Raw genomic sequence first — 23813 nt, 5'->3', positions numbered from 1 at the left:
ATTAACTTTGATTACATGGTAACTTTAATTTTTGTTTGTTTGGCACTATTAATGATTAATTATTAGATGATGGAAGGAGAGAAGAAGGAGGAAGAAAAAGAACAGGGGACAACGAGGCACATGGCGAGCAAATAGTTATATAAATGGTTGATCTATGTTTGCTTGAGCCTCACACAAATCTGACTTATTGGTTGGTCTCTTCAACCTTGGCCCTTCCTTCACTTTCTCTTCTTCTCTCTCGCTTACGTTCGCATTCACATTCCGTGCCAGTGTTTTAGGCAACACCCCTTTTACCACTTCACTTTCTTTCAACCAGACACAGAGCCAGAGAACCCTGAAGAAGCCAGAGTCAGAGAGAAACAGAGTAATAGGTGCACATACACACCCTTTTCATTCTATTTGTTATCTTTTGTATTTGTTCTCTTCTATCTTCTTCTTTCCATCTTCAAAATCTAGATCTCTTCAGATTTGAATGGCATACTCTGTTCTCTCTGTTTTCTTCTTCTTCTTTTTTTCTGGTATCTTTGGATGTCCTTAACGCTTTTTGTGGTGAGTGTGGCGTGCTTATTCTGTGTGTTATCTTCCAAGCTCTTCTCTCTTGTTTCTCATTTTATCATTAAACTTGAGAATGGTGTGATCTAAATAGCCGACCTCATCTAGTAAGATGAATTTTTTGGTTAGATTTAACATAATGTTCCACAATCTTGCTTGAGCCGGATAGCACCGGTATTGATAGGAAAGTTTTTCATCTGAGTATTTAAATGTCATACTCTATCATCTCTAACTCTGAGTATTTAACGAAGATGCATTCACAAAACTTGAATTTGAGATTACTGGTTAAGTTAGAACAACCGTGCTTAATTAATCCACATGTTTGTTGATTGATTTGTTATATACTCGAGATGGGGTTCTTAGATTGTTGAAAAAAAAAATCCTTTTTTTTCTTTTTCAAAATGAATTCTTCTATTTTTTTTTTTTTTTGAGCTGGGAAATCAGCACACCTTGTTTCCGTGTTGGGGATGATGGTCCTGTCTATTGTTTTCTCTCGGTTGTCACACCTGCATAGCCATTGGGGGATTTAACTTGAGAGTTCAGACAAAACACAGTGGATCGGGTATCACTGACACATGCATGATGGGAGCTTTTCGTACGTGTGAAGAAACATGTTTCACATTGGTGGCTTTTTTTTTTTTTTTTCCCTTTTGCGTAGAAGAAGGGAATATGACACAGTATGGTGTGAGATCCAGCGCTTCCTGCTTCCTTATGCCCCTTTTTGTGTGGAAAGGGTCCTCACAAACAAGAACCGATTTTTTGTTGGCCCCCAGTGTTATGTGAACATCTTGAAGGCAATGTGACATGGAATGGAAAGTAACTAGTGTCGGTAGCAGTATCAGATTTCGTTTATTAATTAAAACACACCTTAGCTTTTTGCCCCATGTCGTTTTAATGCTTCTTGGTGACTGTGGAGTGTGGAGAATTGACCAGCTGGAATTAATCATCAATCTCCTTTTTTTTTTTCCCTCTTTGCCATTTTTCTTATTTTCCAAAATTGGATCTACCATGGGAATTCGTGCCTTGTTTCACAGGTCAGGTTTATCTAATTTTATTTTTGGGGGTCGGTGGTTTGTGTTGTAGTTTTTTTTGTTTTACTTTTTAGTGTTTTTATGAGTGCTCAAGTTGCTGTTTAATCAACCTTGTTTGTTGTCTTTTCTTGGTTGTTGGTTTTTGGATCATGTTGCTTTTGTCAGTGTTTCTGATCTGAATTGTTGTGGCCTTTCCTTCTTTGGCTTCTCTAGTTAGATGGTGGAACTTGAACTTATAGGGTATGGCAATTCAGATCAAGTGGTTCTTTTTTACCAAATTTAATTAAGTCATGATTCTAGTCGTTGGTTCTTTGTTTGAATTCTTATTATAGGGGTGGTTAGAGTGGCTTTTGTAAGTTCCTGGTTTCCTTTTCCTTCAATCACCTATTAGAGAATGAGTAGGTGGAGAAAGTGGCATAGTTGCATTGCACTGAAATTTTGTATGTTGTGTTTCTGCAGATAGTGGAATATTTGTTAGACCATGAAGCATAAAGATGGAAAACCGATTAATCAGCCAAATAAGAACCGGACTGTGACTTTGGCAGTCACGTTAATTGCTCTCTGTGGTTTTTCTTTCTATCTGGGAGGAATCTTTTGCTCTGGAAAGGATAGTGTTGTGGTCAATAACATCCAGATGGCCCTTGATTCTCCTAAGGAATCCTCAGGTTCTCTGCAAGTTAAGCCAATCAGTTTCCCTGAATGCAGCTTGGACTATCAAGACTACACTCCATGCACAGATCCAAGGGTATTTATTAAATGGCAGTCATTTGCTAATTTATTGTAGGATTTGTAGAAGAATGCTTCATTTCTGATTGAGCATGCATAATAATTTTACAGAGATGGAGAAAGTACGGCATGTACCGGCTTACTTTGTTAGAACGCCATTGTCCTTCAGTTTTTGAAAGGAAAGAATGCTTGGTTCCTCCCCCAGATGGTTACAAGCCTCCAATCAGATGGCCAAAGAGTAGAGATGAATGTTGGTACAGGTATGATACTATATACTATACTTTATGAGTTAAATAACAAAAGGTTGGATTGATTCAACTCATTTAAGTAGCCTGCTACTTCTATATATGATTATGCTGTCCACTTCAACTTTTTCTGTTATCCTAATGTCAGGAATGTGCCGTATGACTGGATCAACAACCAGAAGTCTGACCAGCATTGGTTGAGAAAGGAAGGGGAGAAATTCCTGTTTCCAGGTGGGGGTACTATGTTCCCCGACGGCGTCGGTGAATATGTTGATTTGATGCAAGATCTGATCCCAGAAATGAAAGATGGGACTGTGAGAACTGCCATTGATACTGGTTGTGGGGTGAGTTTTACTTGTGTCTTATTTTTCTTGAGGTGTTTTTATTTCATTTAGATTATGGCAATGCAAAATTGCAATTCTCAGTCAACACTCCTTAAACATCAACTACTCTAGTTCACTTATTTAAATACTAATAATGAATTTCAGTTACTAATTTCAATCAAGATATAGACAAGGAGTGGCATCAATTAATCCACTTAACCCTGATTTGTTATAGGTTGCTAGCTGGGGTGGTGACTTGTTGGATCGTGGGATTCTAACAATTTCTCTTGCCCCAAGAGATAACCATGAAGCTCAAGTTCAATTTGCTCTAGAGCGTGGTATTCCAGCTGTTCTTGGTGTCATTTCTACACAGAGACTTCCTTTCCCATCAAACTCCTTTGATATGGCTCATTGCTCCAGATGCCTTATCCCATGGACAGAATTTGGTAATTCTTCAGTGCATATTGGATTTTATCAATTAAACATAAATCATTAATTCTTGTTTATGCTACATTGTTATGAATTTCTGTAATGAGTTTTAATTGGCATCTAGTTTCATCAGATCATACTATTCAATTTGTTTAGTACATTGAATTTAGATGAATGTAAAGCCAAACACATTTTATAATCATATTTCTCTGAGTTGATGAGCGATCATCAATAAGATGGTATACAATATGCCCTTGATCCTGTAACTAAGATTTAACATAAACTCAGGCAGAGACAATTTCATTCAAGTTCAAGCTAAATTTTCATTCGCTGTCTGATGGGGATATTCATGTTTGCTTTTAGGTGGTATTTATCTCATGGAAATACACCGTATTCTTCGTCCTGGAGGATTTTGGATTTTGTCCGGTCCACCTGTTAACTACGAGCGCAGATGGCGTGGATGGAACACAACCATTGAAGACCAAAGATCAGATTATGAGAAGTTGCAGGAACTACTTACTTCAATGTGCTTCAAATTGTACAATAAAAAGGATGACATTGCAGTATGGCAGAAGGCTAAAGATAACCATTGCTATGAGAAGCTGGCTAGAGAGAGCTATCCAGCAAAGTGTGATGACAGCATTGAACCAGATTCAGGATGGTACACTCCACTCCGTGCTTGTTTTGTGGTTCCAGATCCAAAATACAAGAAATCAGGTCTCACATACATGCCTAAGTGGCCTGAGCGGTTGCTTGCTGCCCCTGAAAGGATCACAACTGTTCATGGTTCTAGTACTAGTACTTTCAGTCATGACAATGGCAAGTGGAAAAAGCGCATTCAGCACTACAAGAAGTTGCTGCCTGAACTTGGCACTGACAAGGTTAGAAATGTCATGGACATGAATACAGTATATGGAGCTTTTGCTGCAGCCTTGATCAATGATCCCTTGTGGGTCATGAATGTGGTCTCATCTTATGCTCCCAACACACTTCCTGTGGTTTTTGATCGCGGTCTTATTGGAATCCTCCATGACTGGTAAGTTTGAATTTTTCATAATTCAAAATAAGGTTATTATTTATGAATGTATTTGTGTTATATCATATGGTATGGTATTTATTTTAAATTTTATTATTTGGTAGGTGTGAAGCTTTTTCAACATATCCTCGAACCTATGACCTCCTTCATCTTGATGGACTCTTCTCTGCTGAAAGCCACAGGTGAATATGTGAAACTCATTTACTCTCATTAGTAACATAAACATGGACACACTCTAAACTTCGATTCTTGAATATGTTTCTGACAATGGTTGTTTTGTTACATAACAGATGTGAAATGAAGCATGTGCTGTTGGAAATGGACCGAATTTTAAGACCTGCTGGGCATGCTATCATTCGAGAGTCCGTTTATTTTGTGGATGCCATTGCTACTATTGGCAAGGGTATGAGATGGGTATGTCGCAAAGAAAACACCGAGTATGGAGTTGACAAAGAGAAGATTCTGATATGCCAGAAAAAGCTATGGCACTCATCCAACAATGGTTCAAGATGACAAACTCTGGAACCTGTGCAGTGGTGAGAGGGGGTGGCTACAATTGTAAATCCAGAAGCAGAAGCAAAGGGAAGCGAATTCAGAGCCACCCTCAACTAAACATTGATTTATTCTATGATATAGAAGCCTCTCCGTCAAGTTCAAATTTATCAAATGAAGAATTGGTAACTTAATAATCTGATTTTGTTAAGTTATGTAGAAAATTTTCATATAGATACTATTCTTTATATGGCATCAATTGTATCAGCTACCACTCTCCTCTATCTATTTTTTGTTGTTGTTGTTGTTGTGTAATATCTAAGTGAATTCATGTGAAGAAATGAAAGTTTTAATTCCGACAGAAAGCATATGATATGCTACCTATACATGAATTGGAATTCCTCCTTACCAGAGAATAATACAACGTTTTGTATTAATACTGGGTACTGTTACATTAGTTCTCTATGATCATTTGATTCAGTGCTGTATTTATACAGCTAAGCCATGCAATGCAATGTATGAGTTGATATACAATTTTTTTTTTATCCGGCTCTTCTTCCATACGCTTTTGATCACAGTCACCCTATCAGCAAGTTCTGTAAACGCAATATGTGCATTGAGATTTCACTTTAGCTACATTGGAACCTTTGGGTAAATCTATCCCTTTCGAGCATACTCTTAACATTTGTGCTCCTATAACTTGTAATGTATTTTCCATATTGGCCCATTGCTTCTCAAAATATTTGGTTATTGAGTTCGTTACTTAAGTTTAATCTGTTATTACATTCTTGAGGCATGAAGTGCAACTTATTAAAGGAACGCCCATAAAAGGATAGATGATTATTAAGAAGTACTAGTATTATAATATTAAAGTATATTCATTTATTCGTCGAAGTAAGTGCAAGTAGACATTCACATATCAAGGGAGTTTAATTCAGTTGGTTGAGTATGATGTGTAAGTATTGTAAATCCTTTTGTATTTGTTTTCGACTTCTATAGATAAAAAAAGTAGACATTCACATGTATGAAATTTGAAAAATCATTATAACATTTTGATTTTTGCCAATAAAAAAATACAACATTTTAATCATAACAACAATCATAAGAAAGAACTAAGTCATGCAATTGCCTAACTAAAATTCTTTTTTTTTCCCATGATCTACGTCCATCCCCTTTTGATTATTGTTTGAACTACTGTCAGTCTGTTACCCTACGAACAATTTGGGATGTTAGCTCGTTGGCAAGTGTACTAATTTGTCACAAGTAATAAAGTAAAACGAAAATCCGAGTGTCGAATTCACAGTAACGACGTTTGTTTGGCTTGTACTCATATTGGTGCAAACCCAATTTTTAAGCAATTAGTAAGAGTAGAAGAGATAAAGAATTGTAAGTGTGAAATTTGAGGGCAAAGGTAGAAGAGAAAAAAAAACAATAGTTCAAATACAAAAGATGAATTCAGAATGTAAATATGTTGGGGTCTATCATGTCAAAACTAGTTGTGATGCAATGTTAATAATTTTCTCTATCTAATGTTATTTCAGTTTTCACCCGCATCTACTATGACACTCTATCTTTGATTTCCCCCATGAAGAGCTTAATTTATTTATTTTTCTCTCCCAAATTTGCTTACAAAGATAAAAACAATAAATTACATTAAGATTAAAGATGCATAAAATAGGCTAAACAAATATCACTCTATTTCTAGTAATGATTTAGATGTCCTTTCCCAATTCTTAGAAAATAATCATTTTTCAATGCATTACCTCCTAAATAGTATATGAGCAATAAAAACTGGATTGCATTAAATAGATATTAGGAAAAAAATTACATTACAAGAATTGACCTGTTAGGCTCCCAACAATGGGGTTTAACCTCTCATGGCCATGCTTTATACTTTAAGAGTTGATGTGAATAGAAGAAGAGAATGGATGGATAAAGGAAGAGAAGGGAATGATAAACATAAAAAAAAGATTTTTCCTATTTGAGATACTCAGACTTAGGATGTATTCATTAGATAACTCTTAGTCTCGGTGTGTCTTTTTCCTTTGCTTCCTACTCCTCTTATAGGCCTAAGTTAGCTCAGGCGACCTCGTACTAAGCGGACCTTTTGGGCTTAACAAGTATGGTCGTGATCACGCCCTTAGCGCAGGATTCGCGCTAAGCGCACCTTTGACCTTCTTCGTGAGCCTTCTTCGCGCTAAGCTTGAACTGACCGCTAAGTAAGGGGGCGCGCTGGGTTTGTCTTGTGCGCTAAGTGAGCTGTTTCAATCTTCAACATTTCTTTCAAAGCTTTTTTCTTCATGTTTTTGCATCAATCTTCTTTCAAAACACTTGTAATTTTCTTCTTTTGAATCCTGTTGGTCAAAACTTAAAATCCTAGTTATTTCATTAAAGACAACAATAAAGTAGAAAAATTATAATAATTCTTAGTCAAAATTGACTACTAATTAAACCCAAATTTCACGGTTATCACGGGATCATAAAATTGACTTAATTGTGAAGAAAGAAGCAAGGGAGGGTAAAGTCCTGAGTTTTAATAGTTCTCATTAACAAAAACTAACAACTAACATTTATTTTATTATTAGAGTCAACTAAGTTGACAAGAAATTGCACTTTAGCTGCATTGGCACCTTTGGGCAGAGTTGTGGTGTTTCCATGCGTTGAGCAAATATGTGCACTTAAATCGTATACATTGTTGGGTCATGTTTGGCATCATGTCAGAATTGGAAAATCATGATCTTCAGATTGGAAGCAAAAGCCACAAGGTTCTACAGCCAGGACTGATGCCAACTGCCAACATTCCCCACCTTAGCCTGAATAAATAAACAAATAGTATTTTTTTAGTATGAGAAAGAGAGCAGAGAATTTTTGGATGCAAAACAATGCATATGATCATAATGCAAAATTCTCAAGGCAAACTGCCAACTTTGAAGTGTGAAGTGTAAATGGCTAAGTGTATATGTTTGGAGAACCGGTGCCAAGGCCCTGAACTGTATGTTGGATCCAAAAGTACGCCTTTCCTTGTTTTTGAAAACATAAGTTGGGTTGCGATACCTGCAACCCAAGCACGCGTTAAATGCTCTCATAGTAGCATTTTTTTTAAGGTTAAATACACTTTGCCCCTGAATTGTAGGCTTATGTCAGCTGAACCCCCTAATGTTTTTTTTCCTTGTATCACTAATTCACTATACCCCGAGTAGCATGGTCCACGTTAAGAAACATTATCTATCAGTAAAAAAAAAAAAGACAAAAAAGATTTTTGTATACGAAAAAAATGAAAAAAAAAACTAAAAAAATAAGTTGGTTTTGGAGGTGTGTTGAAATTGAAACAGAGAACAGGCTCATGGGTTCCTTTGATTCTTTGCCAGAGCGTTCATTGATTTCTTATGTTTTCTTCCTTATCCAAATATGCCAACCAAAAAAGCAAACTCCTCTCATCTGTTTTTTAGAGCCTTTGTGATGTATGTTATGCTTAATATGAGTATTTCTCCCATAAGATTTTTTGTGGGTGGTTACCTACTAGGCTACTACAAAGATAAATTACTGCTAATGAAGGTACACGTTGAGAAATCTCACTTCTTCTGGCATGCTTATGGCAAATGTTACTACCACCTACACGGGCAATACTGGAGAGCAGCCTCTTTCAACAGGGAAGAAAGAATCTGTGTTTCAGATTCACAATCTCAACTTCTCTCAAAGCAAGACAGGAAGAAATAAAAGGGGTTGAAGGGACCATCAATAAGATATCAAACACAGAAGTTTTATGGAGGAAAAGGAATCACAATTTTGGAGCTAAGGAATTCTGTCACGTTTTTATGTGTCTGTTTTAGGTGGCATAGTATTCTTCTTATTCCTTGGCAAAATGATCAAAGTATTGAGTTTCATTGTCAGGCATATTGAAAGTTTTTTAAGCTCCCTATCTTGCCCCAATGTATGGAATAAATTTGGCATTTATGTTTCTATATATGCATGGAGTTTTGGATATGATACATGATGAATGTAAAGTGAAAACATGGAGCAAAGGGACTCCTCACTGTGAAGTGCTGGTGATTTTGATGTTTAAGGCATTTTATTCGAGTGAAGTGCATGCAAATGTGAAATATAGCTAGCAGAGGAATTTTAGACCATGAAGATTATGGATTAAATCCACCAGTACTTATAACTCCTGAATATATCAATATATTATAAACAGAATTCATCAAGCACTAAATGTAAAAATTACTATTATCAGTCATGGTTACACATAGTAACAAGTGATCCATTGAAACCAATAAAGATTGAAGAAAACAGTCAGTAACACTTATTGGTCAATCACATTAATAGTGGAAGGAGAACTAGAAATCACAACATGTCTTAGATCCTGTAATCGTGTCAAGTCTTTAGGCAACAAATTATGCGACCTAAAATATTCCAGTTTCAATATTTGCAATTTCTTCAACCCACAAATAAAATTAGGCAAGCTTGTGACAGAATTTCCATGCAAATTCAAGTATCTCAAATGTGCTAAATCCTTTAGTGGGGATAACAGAGAAGAGCTTGTGCGTAGTGCTCGGAGACAATGGATTGATGGCAACCGACGAACATGCCCAAGATTAAAACCAAAATCAAGAAAAGTCCGCAAGGATTCAACTTTCTTAAAGGCAACCATATTGATGGACTCATTAGAATTTAACAAGTGTAAATGATGAACTCTACTTGACAAATGAGTCAACCACAATGCTCATGAACCACACATTCTTCACCCATAATAGACTGGGCAAGATCATGAAATAGATCATGCATCTTGAAACTTGTAATGATACCAAACTCATCTGACTTTGCTTCTTGAAAAAATGATCTATTGAAAAAATTTCCTTAAGATTTAATAAATCCATTAGCCACCCAGAGATAAATTAGTTCTTCCTTGACAATTTCAAAATCTTAAGGAAAAATTGCACAAAAAGAATTGCATCTTCTCAATGACAATTCTAAATTAAAATAGCTTAGTCTCAAAGCATGCATGATAGGAGTTTCCTCACCAGTGATGGAACTTTCCTTTCCAAAACTCACTTCCCGTATGTTTGGATTGCAAGTGGCGAAGCAACGCATTTCCTCACAATCTCTTTGCCGATTGCTACAAGCTCTTCCCTCTGTTCTCTATTTGGTCCAAATGCATAATGTTTCAACAATGACCAACTGTTCTATCAAACGATATGCAGGATGGGTTTCCATGATGGGCAAAACTGGTTAACACAATAACAAATTCAATAAGAGAGTAATAGGTCATGGAAATAAATTCTCTCCAAAAGGAAAAGGCAAGAACTTGTCAGAAAGACCAATAATATAGAGTACAAAATAGAAATCAAGAGATACAGTTTGTTTAATGAAAAAATCCTTAATACAAAAAGAAAAATTATGGGTCATTCAGACCAAAAAAATAACTCAATAAAAGTACAAGAGAGTCACCAATAAATACCCTAAAATGTGCTACAAACCACCAAATCAAAATAAAGTATCAATACTTACCATAGAAACCAGAAAATGAAATTTCAAAAATACCAAGTATAGGATACGAAACACTTATTTCTTTCTAGATATCATTTTGACAATCCAAAATGCTCTCTGGTGGTGGGAAAATCAAATGATTTTTTCTCTTATGTTTCTCTTAATATTTTGTATTTTATTTTCCTGAGAGATGAGTCTCTCTCCTTAATCTGACTAATATTCACTTAAAAAAAGTGAGATAAAATGAATCTTTTCATTTGGAACTTTACCTCAAATAGGAAGAAAGGGAAAAAAAACACCCAACAAAGACTTGTTCAAGTCAAGTCTGAGTAGTGATTAAAATGGTAGCTCCTTTTCTTCCCCTTGCACGCTGCAACATTCCCTTCAACTCCTTCCATTTCTCTAGGTCTTCGTTCCACTCATCATCAAGAACAAGTAAATTCTAAAGTGTTGTTGAGGTTAGGATTTTGTCCCATGCTACATTCTATGATGGATTGCAGTATTGTCTTTGTGTTGAAATCATTAGAAACACAGACCCAAATAGTCCAGTCAAAATGTTTGCATCATTGAAGACCTGTTTGGCAAGTGTTGTTTTCCCAAGTCCAGCCATGCCAAATATGGGATAGATGGATTGTATTGAACATTCATCCAAGATATCATGAAGCACATATGCTGCATCTGTTAGTTTTTGCAGCCAATCCTTCACTGCATGACCTGTTACTTGTTTTTTCTCAGCACCCCAAAACATAGTAAATTCGTCTTGGGCGAAAAAGATTGTAAGTTTTCAATCACAGTTCCCAGCAAAGCCTCGCCCACTGGGAGAAACCAAACCTAGAATAACGAAAAAGCTTGCTCATGATATTGGTTCTGGACAAGGAAGTATGGAGAACAAAGCTAAAGATTTTTGTAGTTATTTAAAAATTTATTAATTTGCATTGACTAAGTATTGAAGTTTTGGGTTGTTGGAGTCAATTATTGAATTCACAATTGATGAATTGCGAGCGATGGCAAGAAATATAATGCAAGTTTCATCCTTTTTTCTTTCGCCAAGTGCTCATCTGACGACTCAACCCGAGCTAAGAATCAACTCCTTGAATTTTCAAACCTTATATATTTGTCCATATATCCTAATTTCCTTGCACTTCCAACCACAAAATGGCTCTCGAATAAATTTGTCATTTATCTGGTAAAATAAAATAATAAATAAATAGCACTGTCATTTTTTATTAGTCACAAGATATAATTATATGAATATGTGAGAAGAAATATCTAATGAGATAAGATAGAATATTAGGATACAATAAATGTATGATGAAAATTTGATTGTGAATTACAACCTAACATAGACAGCAAATCAACCACAAACCTCACCACCAATTAAGTAGCCAGTGGCCACTATCCTGACCGAACTTCATCCATTATTGAAGTTTCTGGTCCCAACTTCCCAACATTATGTACTGTACACCCCTAAGCCAAAATGCTCTTGACTCATATACGGTGCACAAAAATTGCTTAGTTGAACGAACAAAAATAATAAAATATGATATGATAAACATATAATTTTGACTAATATTGATTTGGTGAAATCATTTTTTAATATGTTAATCTTATATCTAATACTCATCTGTTAAAAGATTTTTGTGTTATAATTTCTCTATATTTTAATTCTAAAATTTTCAAGAGAAAAAATATTCATGAGAAGTTTATTCATTATTGTTAACTATCATTCACGTCCCGTAAAAAGAATTAACTATCATCAATACGTTTATTTACATTAAAATGAAAGCTAAATTATAATTTTTACCTTCCTCATTTTTTAAACTTATGATTTTGATCTCTTAATTTTTAATTGTAATATTTAATTTTCTAATTTTATAAATTGACAATTTTGATCCCCTAGTAGTAATTGTGATTATTATAGATATTAAATTAATTATAAATTAAATAAAAATTATTAATCATTATTTTTTTTAATAAAAGACTGGGGAGTTGCATGTGACATTGAAGGTGGAAGGTGTTTGTAAAGAAGAAGAGGAACACAATGTTACATAGAATTAAGATTATTAATAATTTTTATTAATTAATGATTTTAATTAATAATTAACTTAATAACTCAATTAATCATAATTATTTGTTAATAATCTATCAAGAGAATCACAATTGTCGATTCACATAACTAGAGAGACCTAGAGAGACCAAATGTTATAATTAAAATTTATGGCACCAAAACCATAAGAAATTAAGAAGAGAAAAATTGTAATTTAACCTAAAATGAGTATAATATTTTTGGTAAATTAAAGAAATGAATTACAGTACAATTTATAAACTTTTTTTCTTAAAGGAGAGAGGTATACATTTTAAAATGATTAAAATTTTGATTGATTTAAAATTATATAATCAGATATTAATTTAACCATGTATCAAACAAAAATATGATGTACAAAAAAATATTAATTTAAGTGTTTCAAAAAATATTTACATTTTATTATATTTGTACTAATTAATTTATAATAGTATTGAAATTGATCTGTTTTTTCTTTTGATCCTGCTCCACTTAAGGTAATTCCATCAAAGTTGAGTAGGATTATTAGTGGCAAATTATTTTTCTGAATTATCAACACAATTATTCACAAGACTCAAATTTAAACTATTAATTAAGTTTAGTATAAAAAAATATTATTAATTACATTAATTCATTTGATTGTTTGGTGGTTAGTTTTATTTAAGAAATATTTAAATCTTATTCTCTAAATTATGGATTTTAATTTTAATATAAGAGTATATTGGTTTAAATTGTTACCGTGGATATGAATTGATTTATTTAAGTATTTTTGTTTTGAATAACTTATAATGATATTGCAATTATAGTTGTTGATAAAAAAAATATTGTAAATGAAAAAAAAGTAACATTATGATATATGGTAACAATTTTTCTTTTCAAAGTTCATGTAGCATTTATATCAAAACCTTTTTTTGTTTATAAACAAAAAAAAAAAAAACTTTCGCAGGTGAATTATTTGTGACGTAAATACTTTCACAAAATCTATATCATGATTAGATGTCACGTGAACATGATTATAGGTGTATTATAATACAGTGATCATTTGATACATTAAAATGAAAAGCCATTATTACACTTACATGAGTGGCAAAACATCACAATAATATATTTGAAAGAGATAAAATACAAATATATTTTTCAAACGACATGTTAGGTATTACTTTTCAAACGTGTTCCCCGTGCGTTCCGTACCAATAAATAACACTTATTTGAAAGAGATAAAATACAAATATATTTTTTAAATGTTTTTATTGAAGAAAAAAACTCAAAAAATAATCCCTAAAAACTCTAGTTCAATATAGTTATTCTAATTTAGATAAAGTTGTAATTCTCAAAAAAAAAAAAAAAATCCTCTAAAATGTTTTGTGTTCTACCATTTGGATAATGGACAGTGATACTGCCACTTTTTTCACAATTAGAGACATTTTTATATTTTCTTTGACAATTCATTTGGAGATGCATTTAATATTACCCCCGTTTTATCTTTAGTTTTTTTAATCTTCTTGTTTATCTTTTTTAATCTATCGTCTTTTATCTTTATCTTTAAATTAAAATTTAATATTTTTCAAAAGAGATTATTTATAGTGAAAATCTAACTTATATCATAATTTAAATTTTTCATTGAAAATCTAATTATAATTTATATATTTAAAGATATTTTAATTATAATATATTTTATATAAAAACAAACATCTATATTGTGAGGAGAAGGAGAAATTAGCCTTTAAAAATAAGATGCACGTCTTATTGTCTCTTTCCAAACCAATTATTGTGAGGCAAAAAAAAGCTTTTAGTTAAAGGAATTGTTAAGCTAAGAACCACCAAATAATTTTTACCTTTTAACTCATTTTTTTTAATAATTTAAAAGTTACTTTAAGTTAAAGTTTAAAATAAGAAATTTAAAAATAAAATAAATTTTGTTGACATGTTTCCCTTTATTTTTAAAAAAATATATTTAAATGCTTAGTTTTTAAGGAGAATTTAAATGCTTACTTTAAACTAGATAAATATAAAATTTCAAGAATAAACTCTATTTCCACTTTAAATCTAGACTTCATTTTTAATTTAATAAGAATTTAATTAAAAATGTGTTCGCATTATCATTTAATCAAAATTAATATCTACATTAATTTTATTATTTTAATAAAACAAATTAGATTTTTTTATAACAATTTTAGTTGTTTTTTATTGTTTGCACTGGGAATATCTCTAAATAGATAGACATATATATGAATTTATCATGAGATATGGAGATTAACAAATTAAATTTTGTGACTGCAACTTGTATTATTATTCGAAATAAAACTCAACCAAAGCATAAAAAATACTTCAAAATCCAATTATTTATTAATTGTGTTGAAATAATTTTTAATTAATTAATATTTTTAAATTTTGTATATTATATATTTTTCGTCCTTAAGAGATTATAGATATTAGAGATAACTTCAGTCACATGTGATTGTTATTAGTCTAGAAAAATTTACACACACAAAAATTAAATATAAATTATTCAATTAAATAAATATTTTTTTTATGTAAACACAACACATCTAATACCATTAATCTTACAAGTTTTTTTTACATAATTACATTATATGTCCTATATCTATGTAATATATAATATATAATTTTTACATTATAGAATACTAGTGAAAAAAGGTATTTTACATCAAAACTTAAATGTTATCCACATATGTAATTCGATATAATTTATTTTAAAAGATATAATTGTTGCTAGAAGTTTAAAAAAAATACTATAATAATTTATAATAATTAATGATAAAAATATCTAGAAGAAATATGATATCGGTCGAAGATATTCATTTATAATAGCTATAAATTATATAGGAAACCTTTAAAAAAAGATTATATAGGGGATCAAACTCATTGAATTATTCTGTCATGTCATCGTGTATACTTTGTACAAGGTAATGAAATATAGTCCCCAATGATAGAAGTTACACAGAGAATCTAGCTTGTTTTAGGCGATTTTTAAAATTAAAATTTAAAAGTTGAATAAAAGGAAAGGGCAATTATGAAAAATAGAATAAAAAAAAGGATGAATGTGACGTGGAATGAAGATAGAGAAGACAAAATATAAATAGGAATAAGAGTTGGAGTCCAAGACAAGGCGCTGACTAAGGCCCAGCCAAAAACGCATAAATTAGGTGCGTGTTGTGAATCCCAATCTCTTGGTTGCCACGAACAGAGAGAGAAAAAAAAAGAAAGGTATCGTATAGGAAGAAGAAGAAGCTCTGGATTCCACCTCTTCCCGTCCTTCGAGACGGTTGTTAGGCTGCTTGCTCTTCAGGTCTCTCTCTCTCTCTCTCTACTCTCCGTCTTCTTTGTTTCAGATCCGATCCGATTCCGTTCGGATCCTTTTGATTAACTTTTATTGCTTTAATCTCGCGGTCGTTTCTGCTTTTCCTTTTTTATTTCCTCAATTTCGTGAGGTTTTCACGGTTGTCAATCGAGGAATTGGATTTGTTTATTTTATTGATTCTGGATGGTAAAGGATCATGCGTTGGTTGAATTTGGTTTTGGTGATGGATTTTAAGGGTTTGCGCTTTGATTTTAGGTTTTTAGTTATTAATTGGTGCTTTGGTGTTAGCTAGGGCTTGAGGATAGGACTTTGCTGTGCTGATCGAGGATGGATAACTTTCAGCTTCTGGAGTTTCATATTGGTTGTAATTGCTAGTTATGTATGCTATTTTCTGTCTTCGGTGATAATTATTTTGGTTGAATTAATGCTATTTTATCTGATGATCAGCTTAATCAATTCCTGGAGCTTCTCGTAGACTATTTTATGAGGAGGGATATAAATTCTGGAATTTAATTTACACAAAGTTATTAGACTGATAATTTGCTTTTTTTATCACTGGAAAACTTTCAGACTTCGTACATGATTTTCAAATTTTAATTGTTAGATGTAAGTGTAATTGCTATTAATTTTACTTGCTTATAGACTTGAAGTCTTAATAGCTGTTTTACTGTAGCATCTGAATCTATAAGCTGTTTGATTTCATGTCATTCTGGTTTTTGCTGAGATTTTTATTTTGTTGGTCATGCATTCGAGACAAATTTGGCATGGATTTACTATGAATCTAACCCCCAAGCTTTGTCCATGTTCTTGTATTCTAGGTTGGCCTGGGTTTCAATCTAAAGGATCTTGATTTACATTTTGAGACATGGAGGGTGTTTGTTTCTGGACAAATTGCTACCAGTATCGGTTTTTTGCATTCCAAGAAGTGCTTGATTGGCGAGTTTTCATCCTTGGAGATTTTCTTCGGGTTTCCTTTGTTAATTGTACTTAGTGTTCTGCTCCCCTTTAAAGATCAGCACAGGGTACGTGATGCTACATTCTTCTGATACAGGTGCTGCATCTTAAGTGCACTTGTACAAGTAAGCGCTTATTCTTATTCTTCTTTGCAAAACACCAATCCAAAAAGAAGTTTCTTGATAAGTGTTCCTTTGGCAGTGCATTGCTGACCCAACATTCAGTTAAAACTATTGGTAAATCCTCTTCCTGGTTAAGATATCTATCATGGAGAACCTCTATAACATCATCATCTGTGTCAACTTGGAAAAAAAATTGACTTGGCCTATTTTTGCTTCTACAGGGCTGAAGCATATAGATTTGTGACTGAATATTGGATTCTGCCTGCATCTTTGAGTGAAGCATTTGCACTGAATCAGTGTGGACTGTAGTTATTGAAATTTTTCTCCGTGTTGCTCTCAATGGGTATTGTTGCTGACAATACATCAGTTACTGGAGGTTTCTGAAATAAATCCTACATAGATTAGATGAAGTAGATCTTACTATAGTTCTGAAGTCTTGGGTCACGGTGATTTTAGCTAGAGTGATGCTATCGCTTTGATCAGCCATTTTAGTGGGACCTGAGAAGTGTCAGTATGATCTCTGGTTCTTGCTCATTTCTACCACCTTTGTCCTGCAACTATTTTAAAGCCGTGGGTCTATTAATGAATAAGGCTGAGCAGCCCATCCATCTGAAAGTTTCTGCTTCCATGCCTTCTTTTGCTATGACAGAAAATTGATGTTGGATTTTGCTGGACCAGCAGGAACCTGTTAATATTTTATACGCCTCTGAGCATCATCTACATGAGATAAATGCCATTTATCTTTTGTCTTTTTGTTTACATTTGTTGAATAAAGGAAGTGCTGCTTTGTGTTCCACGGGAACAATGGAGAGGTGATTTCTTTTTGTTTTTGCAGAAGTTATGTTACTATATTCCCCTTGTTTACTGTTAAGTTTTTTTTAATAAAATTACCTGCAAATACAGGTACAAGTTAATTAAGGAAATTGGTGATGGGACGTTTGGGACTGTCTGGAGAGCTATTAATAAGCAAACTGGTGAAGTTGTAAGTATGCTTTAATTGACATAATGAAGGTGGCTCTATTTCAAGTTAGATGTTGTCCTAAATCCTAATAAGTTGTTAAATTGCAGGTTGCTATCAAGAAAATGAAGAAGAAATATTACTCTTGGGAGGAGTGTGTAAACCTGAGAGAAGTCAAGGTTCCACATCTTGTCGATCATTCTGTAACCTTATTCGTCATACATTGTTTGATTATTATGTATATAATTATTCTCTAATTTTCCTTTTTGGCAGTCATTACGAAAAATGAATCACCCAAATATTGTGAAGCTGAAAGAAGTTATTCGAGAAAGTGATATCTTGTACTTTGTTTTTGAGTACATGGTGGGTGACTAAACTTCTTGGTAGAGAAAGGCTAGGTTGGTGGATGCAAGATCTAATTTACTAATTTTAATGTCAATTTTTGGGTGATGTAGGAATGCAACCTATACCAACTCATGAAAGACAGGGAAAAACTATTTTCTGAAGCTGAAGTTAGAAATTGGTGTTTTCAAGTTTTTCAAGGTCTTGCTTACATGCACCAGCGTGGATACTTCCATCGTGACCTGAAGCCTGGTACTTATTTTTTATTGCATCCACAATCTGGTAGATTATGGTTTTGGATGAACTGGGAGTGTTCATTTTATATTACATAGCATGCCATATATATTTTCTTAGCATATTGTGCTCTTATTACTAGTTCTCTAGTTTTATCTGGCTAACGTGGTTATATGCATTTTGTAGTTTTGGCTTGCTAAATGCTAATTAATTGAACAGAACTCCCTATTTTGAGACAATGACTTAATTTAAAAAACTGACAGCATAATCTACTGTTTATATTTTATTACTCTGTCGTAAAATGTTTACTGTTTTGATACAAATGTGTGCTGCTCTCTGCAGAAAACTTGCTGGTTACCAAGGATTTCATCAAAATCGCTGATTTTGGACTAGCCCGAGAAATCAGTTCACAACCACCCTACACTGAGTATGTCTCCACACGATGGTATGTGCCTTCAACTTGCAATATACCACATTCTGTGTTTTAGATATTTAAATAACATGTATGATGGCCCCTTCCTGTTTAGGTATCGTGCTCCTGAAGTGCTGCTTCAGTCTTATATGTATACCTCTAAAGTTGGTGAGTATCTGATTGGGACTAATGGTGTCATTTATGTTCTTCACTAATGCTTTCTGCATTGATGATGATGAGTACCATGCTGCCATTTGTTTATTAACTCCCCCCCCCCCTTCTAGATATGTGGGCAATGGGTGCTATAATGGCTGAGCTTTTCTCTCTTCGTCCTCTTTTCCCAGGTGCCAGGTATTTAGCTTCTCACTCCCCCTCCCTCCCCCATCCTAATGATGGTTTTTAACTGAGAAAAGAGCAAAAATAGATTTTCATCAGGGAAAAAAAAAATTAGCTGCTGGAACTAATGCAATTTATAAAATTTCATGTCATCTTATTTGACTGCACGTTCTTTTTTAAAAATTAAGTCATTGCAAATTGTTATGTTTATTCTTTGCTTTAAAGCAGTCCTGATTAGAAACTGGATCTGTAAATAATTATGTTTCCTTCATTGTGACACATGCAGTGAAGCGGATGAGATTTACAAAATATGTGGTGTGATAGGCAATCCAACCTTTGAATCATGGGCGGATGGACTCAAACTTGCAAGGGATATTAACTACCAGTTTCCACAGGTTAGATATATAACTTGGATCTTGCTATTTTTGGTAATTAGCCTCTAGGATGCTACTTGCCTAATTAATGTGCTAGGTGTAATAGTATTTTACTTAACACTTTTTACTATACGCTTTTACTTTCCACAGCTTGCCGGTGTGCATCTTTCTGCTTTGATTCCGTCTGCTAGTGATGATGCAATCAGCCTTATTACAGTAAGTATTTTTTATATATTGCTTAGCTGCGAGCCACTGATCAACAAATAGTATGTAATCCAATTTTATTTTTTTTTCTGTTTTCTTGGCTTTAATGTAGTCACTTTGCTCCTGGGATCCCTGCAAGAGGCCAACAGCTTCAGAGGCTCTTCAACATCCTTTCTTCCAGGTGGTCTTTTAACTAGTTCATGTTTTGTTGTTTTTCTTTTCATCAAGAAGCTTTTATCTTTTTTTATTTATTCATACTCTGTATTTTCTGTAGAGTTGCTTTTACATTCCTCCATCCCTTCGCAACAGAGCAGTAGCAAGAACTCCTCCACCTGGTTTGTGTTTATTTATTTTGTTTGCTAGGGACTTGCTTTTTGTACAATTGTATGGAGATATTAATTGTCTCTTTTTTCTTTTTTCTCTCCAGCTGGAACCAGAGGAGCACTGGATCAGCAAGAGGTCAAGAGATATTCCGGTGCTTTACCTACTTCAAAGCTCTCCAATAATTTTTCTTCCATGAAATTACATCCTCCTTTAGCTTCAGGTGACCCAATTGGTTTTACATATTTACTGATTAGTTCCATGACTCTGCATTTTTTCATTGAGTGTTTGATGTGGAGCAACAGGACCGCAAAAAGCACATGGGTTGCTGGAAAGAAAAACGTTGTCTGAAAAGAGCATAGTAAATTATTTTACTATTCTACATTGGTTTTCTAAATAAATTAGCTACTCGAGCTTATCATTCTTAGACTTAGTATATATATATAACTATAATAAGTAATGGTTATGATATTCAATACAAAAACTTCAACTGTATGTCCCAACTCTGGTGATAGTTACTTTTAGAACATTTTGACTATTTTGCCCCATTATGCCTCACTGTTAGCAAGTTGATGGCTGTGTTTTTACCTATTATAGCTTTCTATTTTTACTCTTTACAATTTACAATAAGATGATAGAAGTGTGTCTCGACTAAACCAGAAAGGTGCCAAGAGGTGCTGCCCCCAGAGCCCAGGCCCTTCTGGCACATGGCCTCTGTGCCTTGGATGCACAACTATTGGTTACCTTGATTACTTTGGGTAGAATTCAATTATGTTATTCTATTTGGTTTAAAATATCAGTGTTTAAGCAATAAATTATCCATTTTTTATTTTAATGACTGCTGATCCATATAAAAGCTTTTTCCCGTTGGATTATATGTGTACAATAAATAGGTCGTTTTTGGTTTGACATACTCGGTTCATATTTTTTAATGTGAAGAACAAGGTTCTCATCCAATTGAAATTGTTGCAACAGGTGTGCAACGGAAGCTTGATATGGTAAATCAGGTGAGTTCTTCTCCCAGCATTCTCTTCTTGACACATCTCTCTTACTGACAAGCTCTACGTTTGTTTTCTTTTTACTCCATGATGATGTCAACAAAATGAAAATCCAATTTTTAAGTCCTCTTTCGTATAACGCTGGATTAGATCTTTCATCCAATTTTTAAATTCCTCCATGTCATGCCAACGATTAATCTGTTTCTTCTGAAGGATGGAATTAAGAACGAAAAGCCAGTGAGGACTACTAAACCAAAATATCGACAGCCAGGAAAGGACAGCAGCCCAAGTAAACTTTTCAGTCTCTGATATTCTTAATTATTGTTTCAAGTATTCTTTTATAGATGATCACCAAAATTGATTTGTATATCTTTGAGAGAAGTGTTGTCTTTAACTTAATAAACTAAATAATAGTATTTCATTATGCTTTAAGATAAGGTAGTGTGGTCTTATTGTTTATTGAACAACGTTATGTTGGTTGTTGGCAGCTTCTATGAGCAAAGGGAGGTCTGTACGTGGGGTTTCAGAGACAGCTGAAAAGTTGCGCAATTTGTCAGTTACCAATCGAAGACAATCATCAATAGGAATAGGGCAACCCCGTCCTCCTCCACCAATGAAGGCTGGAGGGAATTGGATTTCTGAATCTGGAAACTTCATCCTTGGGCCCGCACAGCAGATTTCGACTGGAAGAACTTTCGCAAGAAAAGTTGCCGGATGAGTAAATGTGGGAGATGATTCTATAATGCTCAATGTTGTGAATGTGTGTCCTAATATAAAATATAAATGTGTGGTTAGACATATATTCTGATGACTTTGCCGAAGTCGTCTAAACTACAAAACTAGTTGTACTGCCTGTGTGTGTTATTACTTGTTGGTAATCGTTTCGTACTTGTGGGACATACAGAGCTCAGTTGATGCTTTTTACTATAAATATAAATAAAGGTTTCCCTATTTGTATCATTTGGAATATTCTACAGCTGTGAGCCTGTGACTTGGTACACACATTGGGTAGGGGTGTTCATAAATCTTGTCTATGTTCTCTCTATAAGATTATAATAATTTTGTTAAGACTCTGGGATACCGAGAAATATTTTGATTTTTTACTTATTCCAGTTGATCAATCTGGTGAATCTTCTGAGTTCTGTCTGTATTTTTTGTTACTTGAAGAATATTAAATAATATTTATTTATAAACTCAGCAAAAGCTTTTTGTTTTTTCTTAAAAAGTATATTAACTGTGCTTATTAAGAACCCCTTATTTCATATCTACTGGTCTCGTTTTATCTTTGTTTAACCCATATATTGGCACATCATTGATGGAGCCTTGTCTAAATAGTAACTTATTGATTCCTTTATTGATAAATTTGCTAGCCCGTCAAATCTGTATATTTTTTTAATCGGTGAGAATTGAATAAGGGATGATGGGTTTTATAACACTTGTTTATCTTATTCAATATAGATCTATTAATAGTTCGTCACCAGATCGCATTAATTTTTTTTTAACAGAATCATTATTTACAATATTATTATTGCCCGTCAAATCTGTATTTTTTTTAATCGGTGAGAATTGAATAAGGGATGATGGATTTTATAACATTTATTTATCTTATTCAATCAATTGCGATGGATCTATTAATAGTTCGTCATCATATCACATTAATTTTTTTTTTAACAGAATCATTATTTACAATATTATTATTGCTTTGTTGGAATCATAATAGAACCCTAATGGATATTCTCATAATGGAACCTTAATAATTATTCTCGAGGATGTTTTATCTTGACTTGCAACTACCCCTTCCAATATTACTACCTCCGTTTTTTTTAATTTATGAAATTTTGGAAAAAATTGTTTATACGTTGTTTCAAAAGTGTAGACTTCGTCATTTTTATTTTTTTTCTTAATTGTCAATTAATTTATACACATTTATTGTGAAATAGAAATTAAAAAAAAGGATAAAATAAGAAATTTTTAACAACTACTTTATTATAATTTTCATTTTTTGGGTTTAGGTAAAAACTTTTAAAGACATGAAAAGAAATGGAGAAAGTATATGATTTCAAGAGTCTTTTTTACAATGGTAACTCCTTGATTCTATTATTGATAAATTTGTTAGTTCATCAAATATTAGCCTTGGAGATCATTACTTTTTTTTAAAACAAAATTCATTGTCATTTATTGGTTGTATTTTAATTTTGCATGTAACAATCATCCGGTCATCATGAATGTCGTTTTTCACATTATTATTGCTTGGGGGAGGGAGAAAATAAATGAAGTCCATTCAAAGGTTTAGAAACGACCTATAGGTTGTGTTTGTTTTTTTTTAAGATGAAAATAATATTAAAATTAAATTTTATAATTTTTTTACTCACATCTTTTACACTCTATTTTAATTAAAAAATTTTATCTTTTATTTGCATTCTCGAAAACAAATACACATAGAATAACCAAAATTCTCTTCAAGATGTTAACATTCCTATTTTCATTGTGTTATTTGTAACAAGAATGGCAATGCCATGAACATGAACTAAAATTATTAGCTAGTACCTAAAAAAACTATTAAAGAAATTGTAATATTTTCTATATATTAAATACTATTTATTTCTAAACTTATCAAATACTTTTTTTGTTTTGTTTTTCTTAACCAATATATAACTCTGCTTACTAAGCGACCCCTAATTCATATCTACTAGTTTCGTTTTATTTTTGTTTAGCTCCCATAAACGAAAAACACTCGGCAAATCAAAGAGTAATGCTTACAGTTCAAGCATTATAACTTAGCATTTTCTAGTCCTCTTCGAATTGTAACCTGTCAAGAATAGCTTAGCAGTTTAGCACCCGCATAAGCATTAACTA

The 23813-nt window shown here is 33.0% G+C and overlaps 2 protein-coding genes and 1 long non-coding RNA gene across 17 annotated transcripts; 2 read left to right on the top strand and 1 right to left on the bottom strand.

Annotated features, from left to right (window-relative positions):
• Window positions 1–62: 62 nt before the first annotated feature.
• On the top strand, window positions 63–5271 carry LOC100811384 (probable methyltransferase PMT20). 4 transcript variants are annotated; one of them, XM_003534265.4, is made up of 8 exons: window positions 63–371; window positions 2043–2328; window positions 2421–2569; window positions 2703–2898; window positions 3113–3323; window positions 3670–4342; window positions 4447–4524; window positions 4633–5271. In XM_003534265.4, the coding sequence occupies exons 2-8, from the start codon at window positions 2065–2067 to the stop codon at window positions 4853–4855; spliced, it is 1794 nt and encodes a 597-aa protein (XP_003534313.1). In that variant the 5' UTR covers window positions 63–371; window positions 2043–2064; the 3' UTR covers window positions 4856–5271. The 4 variants fall into 4 exon arrangements, with proteins under 4 accessions (XP_003534313.1, XP_014617804.1, XP_006587634.1 ...); XM_014762318.3 differs by having other exon boundaries at window positions 91–549; XM_006587571.4 differs by lacking the exon at window positions 63–371 and adding an exon at window positions 1236–1586.
• A 1348-nt stretch (window positions 5272–6619) lies between these two features.
• Window positions 6620–11376, bottom strand: LOC102669120 (uncharacterized). The gene is made up of 4 exons (XR_416083.4): window positions 10588–11376; window positions 9853–10056; window positions 7465–7647; window positions 6620–7188 (listed from the first exon to the last, which is right to left on the bottom strand). It is a non-coding gene; the product is annotated as an uncharacterized lncRNA (long non-coding RNA).
• A 4133-nt stretch (window positions 11377–15509) lies between these two features.
• Window positions 15510–21917, top strand: LOC100810838 (cyclin-dependent kinase F-4). Of its 12 annotated transcripts, none has more exons than XM_041005089.1 (20): window positions 15511–15690; window positions 15991–16063; window positions 16521–16781; window positions 16858–16892; window positions 17000–17590; window positions 17682–17760; window positions 17847–17915; window positions 18010–18099; window positions 18192–18330; window positions 18655–18757; window positions 18840–18892; window positions 19009–19075; window positions 19347–19455; window positions 19585–19650; window positions 19751–19819; window positions 19913–19973; window positions 20066–20182; window positions 20935–20966; window positions 21171–21246; window positions 21446–21917. In XM_041005089.1, exons 5-20 carry the CDS (start codon window positions 17583–17585, stop codon window positions 21673–21675), a joined length of 1368 nt encoding a protein of 455 aa, XP_040861023.1. In that variant the 5' UTR covers window positions 15511–15690; window positions 15991–16063; window positions 16521–16781; window positions 16858–16892; window positions 17000–17582; the 3' UTR covers window positions 21676–21917. The 12 variants fall into 12 exon arrangements, with proteins under 12 accessions (XP_040861029.1, XP_006587633.1, XP_040861030.1 ...); XM_041005094.1 differs by having other exon boundaries at window positions 15512–15690; window positions 15995–16063; XM_041005092.1 differs by having other exon boundaries at window positions 15512–15690; window positions 15995–16081.
• The last annotated feature ends 1896 nt before the right edge of the window (window positions 21918–23813 follow it).

This window comes from Glycine max, chromosome 9 (genome assembly GCF_000004515.6).
Source record: "Glycine max cultivar Williams 82 chromosome 9, Glycine_max_v4.0, whole genome shotgun sequence".
NCBI classification, from domain to species: domain Eukaryota; kingdom Viridiplantae; phylum Streptophyta; class Magnoliopsida; order Fabales; family Fabaceae; genus Glycine; species Glycine max.
Note: the sequence above shows the minus strand (reverse complement) of the source record. Positions and strands in the feature narration are given on the sequence as shown.